At 43.2% G+C, this 20,035-nt stretch overlaps 1 protein-coding gene across 2 annotated transcripts in view; it reads left to right on the top strand.

Moving 5' to 3' along the window:
• AGXT2 (alanine--glyoxylate aminotransferase 2) overlaps positions 1–20,035 on the top strand; it is a 399,919-nt gene that overhangs the window by 49,174 nt on the left and 330,710 nt on the right. For both annotated transcript variants that reach the window (XM_078674933.1, XM_078674934.1), the window contains exon 2: positions 17,719–17,804. In XM_078674933.1, the coding sequence (XP_078531059.1) occupies positions 17,719–17,804 (86 nt within the window). The remainder of the gene's footprint in view (positions 1–17,718; positions 17,805–20,035) is intronic.

Below are 20,035 nucleotides of genomic sequence, written 5' to 3'. Positions count from 1 at the left end.
CCTACCCGGCTGAGACGCGGCTCTTTTTTGCCAAACGTGGATGTTAGGCGGGCTCGCACTTCGACTAAGGTAATTACGAATTGTACGGATAACCAGGCCCCTTATCTGTGGTGCCAATCTAGTCAGTGGGCCGTCCTTTCCCTGTTCTGACTAGTTTTTTCACCGTCTTGTCATCCAACAGAGTAGCACCTCCCCTGCCCTGAATTGGATTCGCAAGACATCTTTCCTATTCAGTGAAAAGCTGAGGTACCTCTGTGTTTTTAATTTTGGAGTTAACTATATTGATAATACGATTCATAGATCAGCTGTTTACTGACCGGCGCTATTTCCCACCTTGTACAGGTTTGCCAGCATTGACGAAATTAATTTTGGTCAACCTCCCACGTTCATCTGTAGGTGATTAATACCCTTGTCCAGACGTCTCATTCTCCAAGTGGGGGTGAGTGGACTTTTAATCAATCTCATTAAGCCAAATGACCTCATGGGTTTCGTTACCTTACTGAATCTCGGTTCCTTTTCTTCGCATTTAGACTATCTCTGAAGGCATCAGAAGTATATACTCTAGTATTTGGGAACACATGAAGCATTGATTATTGGTGAGTCAATTTTCAAAAAATTAAATAACTACTCACACTAGTTTGGATAGCAGTTTCAGTGCTTATTGGAGATGGGCACTGAGTCTGTTTTTTGTTTCTCCTAATTGGTTTAGGTTTCCAACATTGGCCAGACGTCTCTCCTAATTTGTTTAGGTCTCCAACCTTGGCCGGACGTGCGTTATTAACCGTCCATGGTAATATGAACCCAACCTTATATATGACCAATTGTTACCATACATACTTATAACTATTTACACGAATCTGTATTATTAAATTATAGGTCATCGATCCAGTCCTATCTGCCCCTTATCCTTTGTCCTGAAGAAGACCCGTAGCAGAGGCCTAGAAATCGCCCGTATTGCGTTAGGGTCGAAACGTCGACGACTACCCCCCCCATCCCAGCCTATACCCACTGTTTTTCAATTGTAAATTGTGTATATAATAATGTATGGGTAGGCTTTCTTGAATTTTGTTTTTTTTGATTGTATCAATCTATTTTGCATTTATTCTTTCAACTGTCTCGTTTCATTTCACTTGAGCACCCCCTTTTGAATCTATCACTTATTCATTGTCATTTATAATTGTTCTGGATCTCTAAAAATTCCTTTTAGTATGTAAATAAATTTGTGATATATAACAATTTTGTTTTTTGAAAATGTATGTGTTGGGTTTAATGCATTGAATATTGCTAGTTGAAAGTATCACATCTCCTATGGGGCAAATTGATTTTGCCTAAGATTGAATTTGCTACAAATAACTGCAGGTTGTACATTTATTGTGTCTTGATTGAAATCCGGGACCATTTTCGATATACAAATTGCTACCCAGGTCCTGTGACTAATTGGGTTAACCCCATTGATTCAATGATCATATCTCGCAAGGTGCATTTTTTCCAGACAGTGTCGGATGTTGGCTATCCTGCGCTCAAACAATTTTCATTTCTGGTAGGGCCTGACTGGACAATCAAAAAGAGTCTTCGTAAAAATGCTCAAACAAGCCTGCTCCCTTTCTCTCCTCCCTCTTCCTCTCTCTTTCCATCCATTCATTCATTCTCTCTCTCTCCTTCATTTCCTGTTACTCTGTGATCTTCTCTCTACAGCTCCCTTCCTCGCTCTCTCTCTTGTCTCATGTCTGCTGTAATTAACCTCGCGAGCTGGGAAAAGTGACAGAAGTACCAGCAGCACTGCTGGGCTTTTAAACAAGGCTCCCTTGGCTCCAGCACATCAGGAAATGCCCAAATAATAACAAGCATTGGCAAAGTCGAAAGGTTTTGCCTATGCAATATCTATTGGCTTTGTCAAAGTATATATTTTTTTTAATATTTTTATTGGTTTTTACACTTACATCATATAACCTATATTATCGTCATCGCTTTTTTCAATACAGGGGTGAGAGCCCACGTGGCTTAGCTGCTGGTAGTACAGTTTACCCTTAATTCAAATAAGATTGTCCGTCCCTGCATTACTACTACCATCTGGCGGCCACCTTTTGGAATTCCCTTCCTCTGGAGTTGAAATTGAGTGGCAACCTTCTTAATTTTAGACACTCTCTTAAGACTTGGTTGTTTTCGCAGGCCTATTGCTGAGATCTTTTTGCTTTAATTTTAAATTGCTGTGCTGTGTTCCCTTCTATAGCGCCATGAAGCCCCCGGGCGTACGTGCGCTTAATAAATACATATTAACATAACATAACATAACTTTAACACATATAACATATAATCTTTGGCGCTTTGTGCAGGGGGTATCAGTCAGACTGGTCGGGTTGCATCAAAGTATATGCTTGACCGGAAGAGGGAAGAGTTTGGGGGGAGGGTGTCCTGCTCTAGTGGGTGGTGTGGTGTTGGACTCGTTGAGTGTTTCTGACTAGCACATTCATGGGGGTTCATATGGGTCTAGGAACTTGTCCAAGGATGCCCACATACCCCTGTTGGGTTTTCTCCATGGTGTGTTTCGTAAGGCTGTGATGTCGGCTCCTCTCAGGTATGTCACCCAGTTGAGCCACCCCTTGAAGGTGGCTTTGGAGGTGTCCTTCCATTTGGTGAGTACTATTTTGACTGCTGCTGTTAGCAGGAGATCTAGGAGATCTCTGTCATGTTGCGTGTCAAGTTCAAATGATAAAAATGCGGTGGTGAGTGTGGTAAATTCTTCTTTAAGTGTACACCCTAAAGCTTTGTTTATGAAGGTGAGTATCCTGTTCCAAATTTTTTTGATCTTTGTGCAGTGGAAGATGAGGTGTGCCAGGTCCCCCTGCTCTCTGTCACAATTCCAGCAGCTGTTGTTTTCCCTCAGACCCATGGACGCTAAGCGAACCGAGGTCCAGTAGGTCTTGTGCTAAAGCCAGAATTTTGTCAGAGCTAACACCAGGGAGATCATATTTTTCGATGGGGACATCCAGAGGGTGTGTCTTTTGTTCTCGCTAAGTGTGGTACCTAGATGTGTCTCCCCGTATCTGGTTGTTTTATTGTTAAACTTGGAGGAACTGGGATTGAGAAGTCTGTAGATGTGGGAAACCTGGTGGCCTACCTTGTTCAGATTCTCCATATACTGGATAATTGAGGGTTTGTGTCTTGTTATCTTTGATTTGGCTAGGGCTGTTCTGATTTTAAGGAAGTTGTAGAGTTCTACATCTGGTAGGTTATGCTGTTTTTTTAGCATGTTGAAGGTGTAGGGGCTACCTCCTTCTTCCAGTTGGGCTATATTTTTTCTTTGAGTTTACCCACAGAGATTCCCAGTTAGAATTTTTAACACTGTGCTCCAGTTTTTGGTCTACCCTAAGCAGGGCGTATCTAGTGTCTTTAAAAATAGGGCTAGCGTTTTGTGTCTGTATGTTTGTGGCAAGGAGTGTTATTGGGTCCAGATTGTTGAGTATGGCTTTCTCCATCCTGAGCTAGACCGGCGTGTAAACCTGGTTAGGCAGGATCCAGTAGACTCCCTGTCTCGCTATAAAGGCAGTCTGGAATGTTCTGAAATCTGCCAAGTTTAGTCCTCCAAGTTTCGTATCTAGTCTTAATTTGTTCAGGCTTATAACATGTTGCAGAGCACTGTGAACTGCTGTGCAACATGGCTTAATGTAAAAAAAAAAGTTTTATGGCACAGCCAGCATTGACCGTGTCATAGGGCATTTTTTGGTTTAAGGAAAGTTAAACATGCTGAGCAACATTGCAATTGTATTTATCTAAAGCTTTCTACCCCTGACAGGCGTTGAAGTGCTTTACGGTGAGTAGCGCGCTACTCCAGAACCCAAGGTAAGTAAGTGGTTAATCTAGTGGTTAGAGTTGGTTATTTAGATGTCATGAGCACTCAAGATACAATTGCATGGATTGACTCCAGTTACTTTGTGACATACTAGGTAGGTGTGATCATTAGTGGAAGCTGTGTGGTTTCGGGTCAATGGCTGGTGAGACAGAAAGTCTGGTGGAGATTAGGCAGTACTAGATTACAGAGATAGGGTTTTAAAGAGTAGAGGTTCTGATCTATGAAATGCGGTATCATCCAATGGAAGAATTACAATGAGAAGGATTGAGGCAGACAGGCATAAAACTGAGACAAGACCATGGTCACAAATAGAGAGCATGGAGAGGATGGAAGGTAAGAAGAAGGTCACTGAAGAAGGAATGTATGTCCAGGTCGACTTTTCATGCATGGTTTTAGGAGTCTAGTGGGGAAGTCTTCCTGATACAGCAAGCAATCAGAGAACGTAAACTGTAGAAAGAAACAGCATTAAACAAATTGAGGCTGTCCGGTTTTAGGTTTAAACCTATAATTGATAAAACCCCACTGGAAGGGAACTAGCCCTCACCAGTGTAAACATATAAACACTGAACAAACCCTGCACAACAACAAACTAAATGCCATTCAAAGAAAGGAAAAGGAGAGTGAAAGTCATTTTTATTTCTTCGTGAATGGGCCAATACAATGTAACGTTGCTATATAAGGTAGCAATGAGAAAGAGTGGGCTAACATTATTCTGCTTGAGTTTTGTTGTTTAGGGATGTCACTAAAATATTGTTTCTTCATCCTTTTTTCAGTTGTGTGGTCTTTGGTCTAAAGATAAAGAGGTTAGAAGCATGTTTTATGTGTTTTTATTTATTTTATAAACAGTAGAGAATCAAGAAATATCTAAATTATGTTAGATTTTTTGGCTACGTTTGAGTCTTTCACTGAGAGGAAAAATTTAGGTTTCATAAGAATCTTTCCCAATATGTACCATCACATTTACTCACAGAGAATAGGTAAAAACCCTTGATACATCAGCCCATTTTCTAGTGAGTCAGTATTGATAGTAGGTGAATTGCCAAACACCCCAGGTTTTAAACGTTCAATGCAAGTATAGTGACAGGTATATGTGAAGAGTGCAGTCACAAAGTATCTGTGATACTGGTGAAAACATGACACCAGACTTTTGGAAAACCTGGAATGCAGTGTTACTTGAAATGCTGCTGCAAAAAGTTCTTACCCAGTTCAACAAAGATTAGAGTGGTATTGTTTGTATTTACAGTGATTCAGCTACATATATAAAAAAGTTGTGTGATGACCTGTCAAAATCGATACCTGAGATGAAGTGCTTCCCTGTAAGAGATCCTTGCCACTTGTTCGATGGTATGCTGAACCCTTACAATTTTCAGAGTTAATGAAGAATACTATTGACTTTTTAGTCCATTCTGGTGAACTGTTCTGTTATGCGTGGGAACTAAAACACAAATATTTCTCATTTTGTGCTTTGTATGGCATCAAAGAAAGAGTCATCCCAACTGTGTCACTTAGCTGGTGGTTCTCAGTCCTAGAGGCCATGAATGCTATATTATCCATGTGGCAACCGTTTACAGAACTTTTGCTGAATGATGAGGCAAACGGCAAGAAATGTGAGGATCTTTGGTCACATATTGCATTCTTGGATTTTTACTGGAAAGAATGATGCTGTAGTGGGCATAATAAAAGAAATAGAGTCTGAAAACACCTGTGTCAGTCAAGTGTTCAGCATAATTCGTGTAGATGTGAAAGATCTCTTTGAGAGTAAGCTGGGTGACACTTTTAGTGACTTTGGCTCTGCAACATTTCCCACGTTAGAATGCTTGCCACTTAGTAAGCAAAGAAATGTCGAGGAGCAATTCAGGAACTTTTATTTTACAATGTATGAGAAATAGCCCTTAACCAACCATGGCATTTGAAGTCAATGGAGCCTCACTGTGGTACTCTACACAAGTGATAGATCCATTCCATAAAGGGAATTTTTCTCCAGAGTTTCAAAAGTAATTTTTGATCGCTTCAATAACTCTGAGGGCATATGTGCCCAGTTCAATGCATATGTTGCTGTACCTGTCGCAGAGAATCGCAATCTTCAAGAGCACCAGTATTGGCATGAAAAGCTAAGTCAGTGGCCAGAGTTAGCAAATTGTGTACTGGCTATTTTGGCGTTGCCTGTCTCAAGTGCCAATGTTGAGAGGGTCTTTTCACAGATAAAATTTACATGAGAAGGAAAGAGCGAGCATGCATGACCAAAGACTCACTGAAGAAGTATTGTATGGTGTACTACGATAAGTTTGATTTGTAAAAATGCATTTGAACCTCATATACACTGTACGTACACTATCTATGTACCATGCACTATCAGTGCAGAAAGCAAGCAATAATAAAAGTTCAAAAAAACACTGTTTCTGATTTTTTAATATCACGAAAATGTTTAACCACTGATAACCACTGTTTTTTAAAGGTATTGAAATCACTGAAAAAACACCACCAGAATTTACCAAAAGTAGAAACTGAAAACAGCCTATACATAGTGCACAATATCTGGGGCTTAAACATGTGCTTCCGAGTGTACACATCATTGAAACTTCGAGAGTCTGCTGTATTTCAAGCCTGTGACAGCTCTTTGAAGCATACTCTGGAGTATCCTAACCTTGGCGCAGGGTCTGTACGCTGCAAAACAGAATTTGGAGCAGAAAAAAGTAAGGTCTCATGTAAAGATCTTCCCTGACTATTCTGTAAATAACGTTTTTTTTATTCACTCACTAAAAATGCGGGTGTCTCGCCAGTGCACAGTCAGATTTATAGTTTTATACCCTGTTTTGTCAGTTAATCCTACCCATGTGTATTTTTTTGTATGTGGCTATAGTAGTATATTTATTGTATGTACAAGCAAATCAGAGAGATGAAGGCCGTTGGGTTCTATTTGTGATGTCACAGGCCTGTTCCTGTGCTCAAGTGGGGGTGATGTTGTTTTCCCAGATAATAGAAATGTATCAAGAGAGATGGAGAAGGGAGGAGACGCAGGCAGAGAAGTGGGACAAAGGAGACAGGGCTCTTATAGAAATTTAATTAAGTCCTTCCTGGGGGGGGGTGGTGAACGGAGCTGCAGTCTGTTATTCAGCGCGTAGAAGGACCTTTAGGAAAACCCATCCTTTTCTCTCTTCACTGATCACTGTCTTTGTCACTGTTCAAATCCAAGGGCTAATAGTTCTGTAGACTACCCTGGTATGAGGAGCATCACCCCCACACAATGGCTGTCTCTAAAGAACTGCCTAGAGAGGTACTTGGATAGGAAGCCTCCCCAAACCAGTTTACCTGCCTGCATATTTCTGAAAAATGTTTAAACTGCATAAAGATACATGACCTTGCTTAACTTGGTGAAGCGGTGACTATTTTAAAACAGATCATGATAGAAATAACGTTTTGACTGTTTATTTTTGATAGAACACCCTCCGAGTCAGAATATATAAAAAACCTATTGGAAGAAAGATCCTATTTGTTACCGTACTGGGTGAGCAGGTGGCCTTACACAAGCTTGAAAGACAACTGCCTCCAACTCTGTACTGACAAAATTGAAGTATTTATCTTCTGGAAGAACACCACCACATAGGACCACAGCTGGTGGCCTGAAGAACTCAGACCTACACTCACACCTACCGACCATGCACCCAACCTAGGCATCATCCTCAACAGCCAACTGGCCATGAATAGACAAGTTAACGCAGTCATCTCCTTCTGCTTTCTCACACTTCGCATGCTCCACAGAATCTTCAGATGGCTTACAACCAACAACAGAAAGATCGTCACTCAGGCCCTCGTCACCAGCTGCCTTGACTACGGCAACTTCCACCAACCCTCTAGACACCTGCACTTTTCCTCACTCGCCTTTGCGCACATCCCCTGCATCCTTCGCAGCCACAGCAGTGGCCGCTTCTTCTCCTACATCACCGCCAAGACCTGGAACGACCTTTCACTCCAACTCCGGACAGCCCCTCACTGGCAGACTTCAGAAAGAAACTCAAGACCTGACTCTTCAACAAAGATACAGTGCCCAGATACCCCTAGGGGTGACAGTGTGAGCTTTACAAATGCTGTTTGATATTGATATGACATGAAGGAAACTGGCCACCAGAAGGAGTGCTTGGTGCAAGGTCCTCGTCATGGATGAAGACTGGAAGCCCATGAGGAAGCTGGAGGCTAGGGCGAGCAGCTGGCCAATAGGAAGCAACAAAAGGTCAGTGACATGAGAGCCAACCAATGGTAAGTAAAGGTAAGTAATGGATGGGCTCTAAGCCTCTTTTAAGATTTTTTTTATTTACAAGATATTTCACAAGCACAGCGCAAGTGCTGTGCAGGTGAAACCTAAAAAGTTCAGTCCGGCCTTGATTTCTGGTCAATACAGCATCCTCAGTGCCTCACTGTAGGTTTCTGGAGGAGTCTAGCTGGTGTGGTGGTGAGAGCACATTGCAGCGGTAAAATAAATGTGTCTACATGCTTCTGCATGGGGGAGATATATTAGTGATACAAGATTTTTCTGACTGTGGCATCAGATGACTGATCGCCCATGTTCCTGAAGGCTGTCCACCTCTTTTAGAGTGAGAAATACTTTGGTGCACTGTTTTTGTACGCATTCCATCCTGAAAAGAAAGAGGCAGTTTGGAAACCTGGGGTCCCACTATTTTTCCTAAGCTGTGGGCTCTCTGCATGCTATGGTTTGGGCATGCTCACTGCCAGTGCATTTGGTAAAAGCACGATGAAGCAGTTCTTGTGCTGTTTGATTTAAATAACGCTATACTTACTCCTCCATCAGAAGGTCTCGAGTCTGCCTGCCCAGTGATAGACTGTTTTACTATTCATTCCGTCTTGATGATGACTTTTTAACTTGGAGACAAGCTCAAAACGCAATAAACACTGTTACAAACACACTCCCTTACACTAAAAGAAAGCAATGCCGTGGAAACAGATTCACGATGATACCCAGCCTATAAATATTTCATAATTCCATTTGTTGCACAGACACAGGATCTGGACATTTCCTCATGCACAGTAACGTTGCTAAAAGTTAAAAGCTCTAGGATATTGCTGCATATTCTATAATCCCATCATGAGTTCCTTCCAGCTTCATGTAAACAACACAGTCTTTGTATATGGTCCTGATCTGGCTTTCCTGATCTTTTCCAATCAGACATACATTGATCCAACTGTAGTTCCAGAAAACTCTGGGTTGAGCGATCAGGCAGATAGAAGTCTGGCTTTTGTTGAAAAGAAACTGAGCAACATTGAGCCATCCTTTGTACTGTTTCTCTCCCCTCTCTGTGGCCTGGAAGCCCCTTCCCCTGATCCTACTTGCCTTGTGAAGAGAACCAATGCTCTTCAGAAAACTGTCCTTACTGCTGTAGTGACTCTCTTTTCTGCTTTTACAATCCTTTAAATAGGGTTGGTAGCAGCTATGCTCACTTCTTTCTGGATTCCCTTTCACAGGAATTACTTTTCTTCTTCTTAGTCCCGCCCTTTCTCCAGAAGGTACCAATGGCATTCAGGTCTTGCTCCAGGGAGCAAAGTTCCCTTCAGAAATTGGGCCCCCATCCCTTCATGTTGGGGTCTTGCCGGTTCTCTGGCTGCGTTCCTCCAAGGTCTGTAACCAGGTTAGTCCTGCTTGGGACTGAATGACAGCTATTTACCGGTGCCCTTTGTGGAACAACAGCGAAGCATCTGAGAGCCGTTCTGCTGCAGCCGTGACATCTGCACTGCAATTCCTCACTTGGCTAATGCAGATGTGTTATCTTGTCACATACTCATGGGTTAAGACCTTGATGATTGTTCATGGACCCACTGGGTATCTCAATAAACAAAATCAGCATTCCATGATTGGGAAATGAACAGTAAAAAAAAAAGAATGGTAACACTAAGAACCAATGGCAAACCCTATGGTTCGACTCCTTGTGGGGAGCTAACCATGGGAGTGCAGCACGATGTGTTTAGAAATGGAAGTGACGCGGTGTCGCCCCAGTTAGTAGTATCTGAGAGCCCCCACACCTAACAAATAGTGAGGCCTTCTTTGTCCAATGTAGCATGCACAGTTTTATGAGCCAGTAGTTGGATGCTAATAGACAGCAGCGAATGATCCTCATCCTCAAATTCCTGTGGGGGGGCCGCGCCCAAGCTCCCCTCTCCGCCGGAGCAGTCTATTTGTAGAATGATGGTCTTGGTGAAATCATGGCTTCTTAGAAGTAGTTTGGCAGGCAGACAAGAACAGAGACGTATAAAGGACACATCTTCATTGGGCCCCCAGGGTGCCCTTTTTGGGTCAGTTTTCTCTAACTTGCATGTAAGTTGATTGTCCATAACTGAGAAATCTTTGATAAATCTCTAATATACTATACACCAAGAGATAACCTGGCATCCTTCATACTGATTAGTTTAGGGATCTTTTTAAGGTCTCTGTTTATTAGAGGGATGATGGCGCCATTCTCTAGAATGTGACCCAAGTACTGCGCCTGCTTCGCAGTTCGGGTACACGTGGCGGGTTTAACTGTGAGCCCTGCAGTGCGAAGAGTAGTGGGATCCTGCTCCTGATGTGTTTTGCATGAAGGATTCAACAGAATGGTGTCATCTAGGTATCCCGAAGAGACCTTGTGGTGTGGACAACAGGAAAGTACTCAACATTTTAAAAGTCCTGGAGGTGTGGAACATCGTGCCTTGTGCTCGTCCTCTGGTCTCAAAGGAAGCTGACAATATCCTTTAGTGAGGCCAAGTGTACTGATGAGCCAAGGGAATTGTCCTACACTTTGTTGCTTTGTGGGTTTAGGATCTGTTCATTTGACAAACACTGTTGATTTCCATCGCCTAAAACGCATTTCTTAGGACAAATTGCACCTTTACATTGCACCTTCTGCCTGCAGGTATTATCACTTCAATCCGGGTCTCGTTCATAACATTTCATACATTGCGGTGACTATGACGCGCACGTTTAGCATCTCATTAAGGGTTTATTTTCTGAAGTGGTGCTGTAACAGAAAATCATACCAGGCTCTGCAGTGGTTCCGCTCCTTTCTTGATGGTCGTTCCTTCTGTGTGGCCACCCCTCCCTTCAAGTCCAATTTTCAGCCGCTGGCCATGGGGGTTCCGCAGGGATCCTCGCTGAGCCCCACGTTATTCAACCTATACGTGAGACCGCTGGCTGAAGTCGTTAGGCAGTGGGGCCTAACCCTGGTCTCATATGCCGACGACACTCAGCTGGCGGTTACTCTCAGCGGGGACGCGGAATATGATGCCCCCAGGTTTCAGAACGGACTGAAGGCGGTGGCTACCTGATTGACAGGGAACTGTCTCCAGCTTAATGCCACCAAGACTGAGGTGATGATCATCGGAAAGAGAGTGGAATTATGGGGCGATCAATGGTGGCCGGCTGAGTTGGGATCTGCTCCAATTCCTGTATCGGAATTGAAAAATCTGGGAGTTTGGCTGGATGCCGGTCTTACTTTTGTGGGCCACACTAAGAAAACAGCAGCATGCTGTTTCGGACTTCTTAGGGGTTTAAGACCTGCCCTTAAGTTTTTTGATGCCCCAACCAGGCAGCTGGTAATCCAGGCTACTGTCATCTCGCGCCTGGATTATGCCAGCTCTCTCCTGGTAGGGGCTAACCTGGCAGAAATTACCCGTTTACAACGGGTACAAAATGCCGTGGCCAGTGCAATTGTAGGCCTGCCCAGATTTTGTCCTGTGTCAAACGTCCTCCGCTCCTTGCACTGGCTTCCAGTGAGGAAGCGAATTTATTTTAAAATCTTGTGTCTGGCCTTTAAAATTCTGAAAGGCATAGGCCCTCAAATCATGTCTAGCTTCCTGTCTTTTTATGTACCTACACGTACTCTTCGTTCTCAAGGTCAGGCTCTTGCTGTAGTCCCCAGATTCAGGCTCTGTCGGGCGGGCGGACGCTCTTTTAGTGTTAAAGATGCAACCCTCTGGAATTCCCTCCCGGTTGAAATCTGCCTGTTGGAGGACCTTATGCTTTTCCGGAAAGCTATCAAGACTTTCTTGTTTTAAAATGTTCTCCAGTGGTCTTAATGTTTAGTTTCTGTTATGTTGTGCTCTACCTTGTCACTGCGCCAGGACGCTCCTTCGCTGGAGCAGCTGTGCGCATAATAAAAATCAATAACATAACATAACAAAATACTGTCTGAACAAAAATAGTGTGTGCTAAATATTGTTTACAAAACTATCACCCCATGTGAGTTGGTAATAAAAAATCTACGCTCAATTGGGTGATATTTTTTTAAACCATATTTAGGACATGATATTTCTTGATAACACTATTTTCCTAAAAATATGCTGAAATAAACAAAACTACATAGAAAAATATTTGTGCAAACACCCATACTGAGATGTCGTGGTATCAGTGTACCACATGCGCAGAGCCCATGGTTTTTATGTAGCACAGAGGCGCTTACATTACACTAACAGGAACATCTAACAGACTCAGCGAAGAATGGATAGTAGTGCTTGTCAGAGAATCTACGTGGACTGTGAGTAAGGATGCCCCTGCACGAGACCAGCATCTCTTACAACATGCTGTCAACATCACTTAGTGGTGCACACATCTGCATTCCATTGTGGATTGATGAGGAGCAGGTTGCCACCATTTTGTTGCTTACATTTGTGCTTTGTCTGGTTTTCAGTGGCGTGATTTGTTTTGATATTTCCTAGTGGTGTTACAAAAGGCCGACCACTTTACATTTTCAGAAATATATGCTTCTGCATAAAGTTGTCTCTGTGATTTATTAAGCATGGGGAGTTACCAAATATTTGAGCACAACCCATGTAATAAAAATATATGGATGCAATAAATCTTTGTGCCATTTATTTTATATTACCTTCAATCTGCACTTGTTCTACTCGTTAGCAGACCAAATCCGCAAACCCCAGCAGGACCTTTACACTAGGGCACGATACGTTCTTCATGCGGTGAATATAAAAATCTCTGCCATGTGCACTTTGTTCTCGCTTGCTGCTGTGTTTGCCTTGGGGCCAGTGCTTAATTTGTGCCGGTGCTTTCCGGTGCTTAGCACCGGCACTTAAATGTCAGGGCCGGGTCTACTGCGTGCACACCCACATAGTTAATTAGGTTTTGTAAAAATAAATATATGGTATCGGTATATAACTTTATTCTCTAATGTACTTGTTCTATCTGCAGCAGTGCAGCCCCAGGCCCGGCCGGCGGCGCAGCGTGTTTTTTCATGTCATCATAGCAGTGTGAGTGAGTCTGTCATCACCGGCGTCACGTCAGGGTGTTTTCGGTTTTGCGAGTGCAAGACGAGTTTAGTTGCGCGAGTCGAGTGAGTGCCCCTGCCCCCCCCCCGTCCGCCGCCGCTACTCACATTTCTTCTGCACGTGAGGTAGTAGTAGCACTAGCGCCCTGCTGCCCCTGCCCAGGCTAAGAGAGTGGAAAAATAGTAAGTATTAGTACTCCTGATAATATAAATATAAAATATGTGCCAGGCAGCAGCCAAGTTTCGTTTCATCATGACAGACACAACTTGTTGACAGTTTCTGTTTCTGTTTGAGTTTGTCAGAGGGTGGGCGGGCCGCGGAAGTTCAGAACGCGCACAAATGTATTTGGGCGGGCTGGAGGTTCTGTTGACTGATGGGGGTAGGCAGGGGCTGTGATTTTTTTTCACTTTGGCCAGTTGCCACGCCCCAGCATAAACTACGCAGTTACATTCGGTAAATCGTGCGGCAGCTACCCATGCCACGGACGGACGGCCCACGCCACGAGTCATCCTGCAGTGCACATTAAGTTAGCTGGTGTGGCCCTGGCCTGACGTGACCAACAACTACGACGAGTGCTGCCTGGGCTGTCCTGGCTGTAACTACTGGTCTGGTGGTGGCAGTTTGCTTGGTGTGGCAGCCAGGCAGCCTAGTGTCTACACCAGTGTCACACAGCCAGCCTCCCTCTGGTCAGGACGGTCTGGCACTGCAGACTGCGGTGGCGGCCTGGTAGCAAGCAGGCAGCATGACACGCAGAAGTACCACTGAGCGTTACGTGAGCAGTCAGTGCAGTGAGACAGTGCAGCAGCGCTAGCCCGCAGTGTGTGTCCTGCCGACCGGCCTACCACGAATAACGGTAAGAAGTGAAGATATAGAAATTGAGTTAAGCACCTAAAGTTTAGTTAAGGTCTGCAGCAGTAATTGAAATAATTGTAATTTAAATTGTATGTGTACTAACTAACTAGGTAAGCGAAGCCAGCTGAGCTAACTAGGGATGCCGCACTGCAGCCAATTTATGCCGAATGCCGTCACCATCGAGACACAGACACCGAGCCGAGAGCATAAGGTTACGGTGCAGGCAGCCGGGGAGAGTCATCAACTCCCTTGGGTGGAGGGGCGTTCGGTTTAGGCCACTCTGATATATTGTAGTAGCAGCGAAACCGCAGCATGGAGTTCATTGGTTAACCCGTAAATTGGCTCTGATTTATCCGGAGATGTCATCCCTGTATGGTAGATATAGTGCCCCGAAGGCCGACTTCTTGCATATGACAAGGGTGTGTCGAAGAGCGGAGTGCTTCTGGAGTGATGTAGCAACTTATGAACATAGTGACAGGCATGGTTATGGATAAGTCTGTAAAACGAGTTTGCTAGACTGAAACTAAAACATTGCAAAATGATGCCGTTAATGTGGAATATATGATGTTACCACGAATACAAGTTCCACGCATGGCAATACCACGCGAATTTTAGTTCGCAAGTGGCTTTACCACGCTGGAATTTGCAACGAAGGTTTATACCACGCATTTTAACCTTCGTTTAAACACAAATAATAAAGAATATTTTCTTACCTGACACCTTCCCGTCTTTCACGAGCAGCCCGTACTTCCATCCACCATCGAAACAAGCGTCAAAACACGTCTGCCAAAATTAAAAAAGGACTACTATTTTGACGTAACGGCACGTCTTTGGGGGAGGCACTTTCCTTTTACCTCGGTGGTACTGAAGTGCGTTTTTTTTAAATTTAATTAACCCGCTCCTTTGTTTATTTTTGGGGGGGAGACCCCCCCAGGCCCCCCCAGCCCCTCCCCCAGCCGACCCCCGCCAACCCCCCAATCCCACGCTGAACGACTGGAAGGAATTCCACGCCTCCCCCTAGCCAGAACGTATATGCGTGGTAAAGACTGTCGTTGAAGGCATACGCGTGGAAAAGACGTTTGCGAGGTAAGTGCCTCGTAGTAAACGTCACGCGTAGAAAAGCCTTCGTTGAAAATGATGTTTCCCGTTAATGTGAGCATTAGAAATGGTCTTGGTGAAAAGGCACATCACTAAACATTTGGTCTCTCCAGGGCCTCAGGGTTAGCGAGGTGGAAAAATAATGTATTTGAATTGCCCCTAGCAGACAAACGCCATATGACGTTATCTTGAACAGATGACAAGATGACGGAGGACCTGGCCAAATAAATGGATATGCTGATGAAAATATCTGACCCTCCGAATAACAGACCACCTGTCCTTGAATTGAGTAGGCGCAAAAGAAGAACTTATGCATTTCCTTAAGGAGTGAGGCATTACTGAGAAGAGACTAGAAGCATTTTTATGAACGAGATGTCCCGAATCTGGGATTGAAATCTGTAAAGAGTAATATAATGAAACTGTCAGGTGGGTTCTGACACTAATCTTTTTATATGCTTAAAATTGTAATAAAAATACTTTAAAAAAAGGAAAGGCTTGCAGGCATACTTTCCAATATGTCTACCTAATGAGGCAGTGTGAGTTTTGTACAAAAAGGGGAAAAAGCAGCAATGGTCTTAGTAGGCGTAGAGCAGTGTGTCCTGTAATGTTCCATAATCTCTAAATAAGTGTATCAAGATGCACTATCCCTGGCCTGGGTAGCATGAAATAATCCTGCTGTGTTCCCCTATTTAAAGTGGAAATATCTGGAGGTTTGAAGCTGCTGTGTTGTGTTTTAAGAATGGAGTCAGAATGGAATAGGAGCCAGATCACATCAGATAACTTTGTGTTATTGATGCTTAGATTGTATTGCTAGAATATTCTTTTTTTCAGCATCTTCCACCTTGCTCCTCAGTAGTGACTCATCTTTATGTTCTGTGTGGCGTTGTTGGGAGGTTTACTACAGAGAAAAACTCTGATTACCACATTTCATCGCATTTCATGCTATCAGCTGTTGAATGAATGAAGATATTGAAGAATTTCCTTATAGAAATCTAAATTTTTATAATATATACTTCGTCTCAGTAGGGCATAATGAAATGTCCATTGTGCCAGCTCTTCTTCACTTCTCAGTGCTCCTAATTCGAATGTAACCGGAACGTGGCACGAAACTCAGGTTAAGTGATAGATGGCCTTTGATCATTCTGTCAGGGCGTGGCTAATTAAAAAGAAATCTATCATTAAATATTGGTGATGGACTGAAGACTAGAAAGCGCTTTTCTGCTGGTGTCTTAATCGCGATGGGTAAATTATATCTAATGAGTACATTAATACTGAAATTGTCTGTCAGAACCTTGCAACCCATGTGCCCCAGTGTGTTTTGGTTGTGTCTCCAAAAAACGCATGATGCTGTTAAAATTTCCCACTATAATGAACTGCCAGAGGTGATTTGCAGTTTACTTTGAACTCAGTGTATTGTAGAGGAGGATCTTTGTTAGAATTGTATAAGGATCACATGTGTAATTCTCCTTTGTCTGTTTGAATACCTACAAATAGCCATTGAGATTCTAAGAGAAGCTGCTCCTGTTGGATTTTGAGAGGTAACATAAAATGATTTAGTCTCCACTCCAGGCTTGAAAAAGTGCAGTCTTTATACTGAACTCTAGTGTTTTGGGTACCAGCAATACTGGGTTTTACGTTTGCAAGCTTCCCTTTGATTTTGTATTGTTTTTGTCATGTATGTAGACCCTTAACATTAAGGGTAGCTATTCAGAGAGAATTAAGCATGGTTAGATGGCCTTAACAAAACATTGGACTTGCAGAACAAACTGCCTACTGTTTCTTCCTGTGCATCACTCACCACATTCGCCACCCTTCTAACCTCATCCCTCCCTCCTCTAGCATCCCAAAAGTTGGTACTTACTTTTCCAGTAAGCAGGAACTCCTCCCATCCCTTTGTACCTTTGAAATCATACACTCTGTTAAAAATTGCATGCCCTACCCTCCCAGTATTGTCCTTTCCCCAAATCAGCACACAGAGCACTGACATTGTCCCTTTTCAATGTATTAGTGGTTTTAGCTAATTTATTCAAAACTTGTGCTTTAAATGCACATTTGCTTTAATCTTTTTCAAAATGGTTCACGGGGAACCTCCATTCAAAACCTTACGAAGGCTCCCTTTCTGAAATTAAGATCAGGTATTATATTTGACTTTTAGCAGTGCCACTTGAAGATGTGGGTGGAGCTAATAGAGGAAGTGGGTGGAGCCAGTGGAGGGAGTGAGTGGAGCCAGAAAAAGTGGGTGTCGCCTCCGACAAACATTTCAGCACCTGCACTTCATATTTTACAAATTAAGCACTGCTTGGGGCCCAATTCCAATCGAACTGTTTGTGAGCTGGTGTGATTTAAGGCTGATGTGGGAACGGGTTTTACCCATTCTGTCTCTGTGGGTAAATGCCTTGATACAGAAGCGCTATAGTCCTGAATGACTTCTAAATCACACCCAAGAGAATAACACAAGGATATAAACTTTGAGGAACTGTTTGGAAACATGTGCATGTATGTATACGTGCAACCCCATTCCCCCTTTGATTGATGGGTAGGTGCATTAATGTCTAGATGCACCTATCCTATTCCAGTTACTGTTTTATGTTTAATTCTTTATTTCATACATATAGCGCCGTATAATTTGGTAACAACCCCGATTATTGTTTCTCTAGGATCCCTGATGCATTTTAAAGAAGATAAGCCATTTCCTGATCGGGTTAAAATGCCACCTTGCGATTTTTCTCCACTCACCTATGAGGTAAAATGATTACTCTTATCTGCTTGCAGTGTATGTGAATTTAAATTCAATGTATAAAGATTTAGATGCTGATATGATAGACAAAATTTAATTAATGACTTTCCATGTCCTGAAATCAGTATTTTCTAAGACCTTGTTGGGGATGAGTTTGTGGAGAGAAAAACACCCCTTCAACAACGTAGAAATAAAAGCAGGGCAATCAACAAGATTTAACAGTTTCCTTATGAGCTTCCAATTAGTGGGAATTTGAGCCATATACTATTGATAGAGGAAGGAGTTTTATTTCATAAAAGGACGTCTCTCTCTCTCTCTCTCTCCCTCTCTCTCTCTCTCTCCCTCTCTCCCTCTCTCTCGCTCTCTCTCTCTCTCTCTCTCCCTCTCTCTCTCTCTCTCTCTCTCTCTCTCTCTCTCTCTCTTTCTCTTTCTCGCTCTTCCTCCCCTCCCAACATTAGTCTGCTATTAAAAATAATATATATAGATTTTAGTTTAGTTAATACACTCATTTCATGTAGGAGTGCTTATTTCTTTCTTTATTTTTTTATTGCAATGTTTCCGAAGGGTTGCCTAACCCATGTTACTTGAAATAACGGATCTGGGATTTAAGTTTAATATCTGTCTTGACAGACTCGTTACAACCTCCATCTGAGCTCGATGGCCTAGCTCCCTGATCATCTGTCCCTTTGCGCATCTTTCAGACTGGCAGAAGGGGGTGTTATTCTCTACATTCGTAAATGGCGCAGTCCCTTCTGTACCACTGTCTGCTGGACTTGTTCTGCTGCCCACAGTGAGCGTTGGGTTTGCTTTTCCAGCTCCCCGTCTTCAGATGATTGGGCTAGACTTTTTACTCAGTTGACCAAAGAGTGTACACGGGTGTAAGTGTCGAGAAAGGAACATCTGCTTACATTAGTTGTGCATAACCTGTGCTCTTTTCCTGAACAGATTTAAGTGAACAGATTTAAGTGATATCAAAACTTGAGTAAGGTGTACAAACATAAGCACCCCAGCTTATTCAGTGAAGTGTAGTGTGCTTCATCCCTATTCACAAAGGTATTTTCGGCTGTAAAGCTACATTGAGGCTGTATTTGTTCGTATCCTGTCTGAGCGTGAGCAATAATACTGCCGGTCTGCACCCTGGGGGACTGGACAAGACCTGTTCTGCACAGCTTCTTCAAAGGACATTGCATGTTTACATCTTGTTGGGGGAAATTGCAGTACGTTTTACCTGCTACTGGGGACGGACTACACGTCCCACAATCCCCTTCTTTTCAGCACCTGAGCGTCATTACCTGTATTTAAGGAGTACTGAGCTCCCGTATCGTCCGTCATTGCCAGGAAGAACCAGGGCAGGGCCTCCCCTCCTTGATTTTGACACCCAAAAAAAGTGTGAGTAGATATTAACTTAACCACATGCTGGATTGCATAGCCATTATTGTAAAGAGTGTGTGGATACATTGTACCTATTAGTCCCCTGCTCAGAGTATTCCGTACAGCCAAAGGCACTGCTAGCCTAGATGATAGCTGGCCCTGGAAGACTCGGGGGTCTGTCTGTAAGCGACTGTCCCAACTGAGAAATATGTATTAATTCACAAATCACAAAAGGGGAGGGACCGGGAGCTTGAGGAAAAGCGAGGCCCAGTTACCGTGCTCCCAAAGTTAATGCAGTAAACACTAGCGGTAACCTAGGAACTGTTACCCCCTAGTGTTTACTAAATATGTATTAATAACAGTGGACCATTGTGAACATCTGAGGCAGTCCCCCATTTTGCAAAAAGTTCTGGGAAATATATAATCATGGTGAAATGGAAACTAGCTAAAGGTCCCGTATGGAAGAGCCAGAAGAAAACTACCAACATGATTGCTAACTATTTACTGGACGCCATGGGGTTAACAGACAACGAAATAATGAATGTGGAGGAAAGGCTTGCTGCTACTAGGCATGCTGCCTTCGAGGCCCTGAGTTGTGCCAATGTAAAAACTGTAGGAGAAACTACCTTAATACCAGTGGAGTACAGTGTTAGGGACTCTTTCACCACACCTACATTTAATGTCAAAAATGCCACTTGTGTTTCGACTCCGGCTTTGGAATCAATCGAACTTTCCCCTTTACAGGAATTGAATTCACCCCAACTAAAAGAAATAAACATATGGGGAAACTTCAGAGACAACCCCCAAAGAAAAACCCCAAGGCCCGCTATGCTAGTTCAGTCAAGAAGAGGATAATCTAAATAGGG

This window comes from Lissotriton helveticus, chromosome 2_1, assembly GCF_964261635.1.
Source record: "Lissotriton helveticus chromosome 2_1, aLisHel1.1, whole genome shotgun sequence".
In the NCBI taxonomy this organism is placed as follows: domain Eukaryota; kingdom Metazoa; phylum Chordata; class Amphibia; order Caudata; family Salamandridae; genus Lissotriton; species Lissotriton helveticus.
The sequence above is the reverse complement of the archived record's forward strand: the minus strand, read 5'-3'. Positions and strand labels throughout refer to the sequence as shown.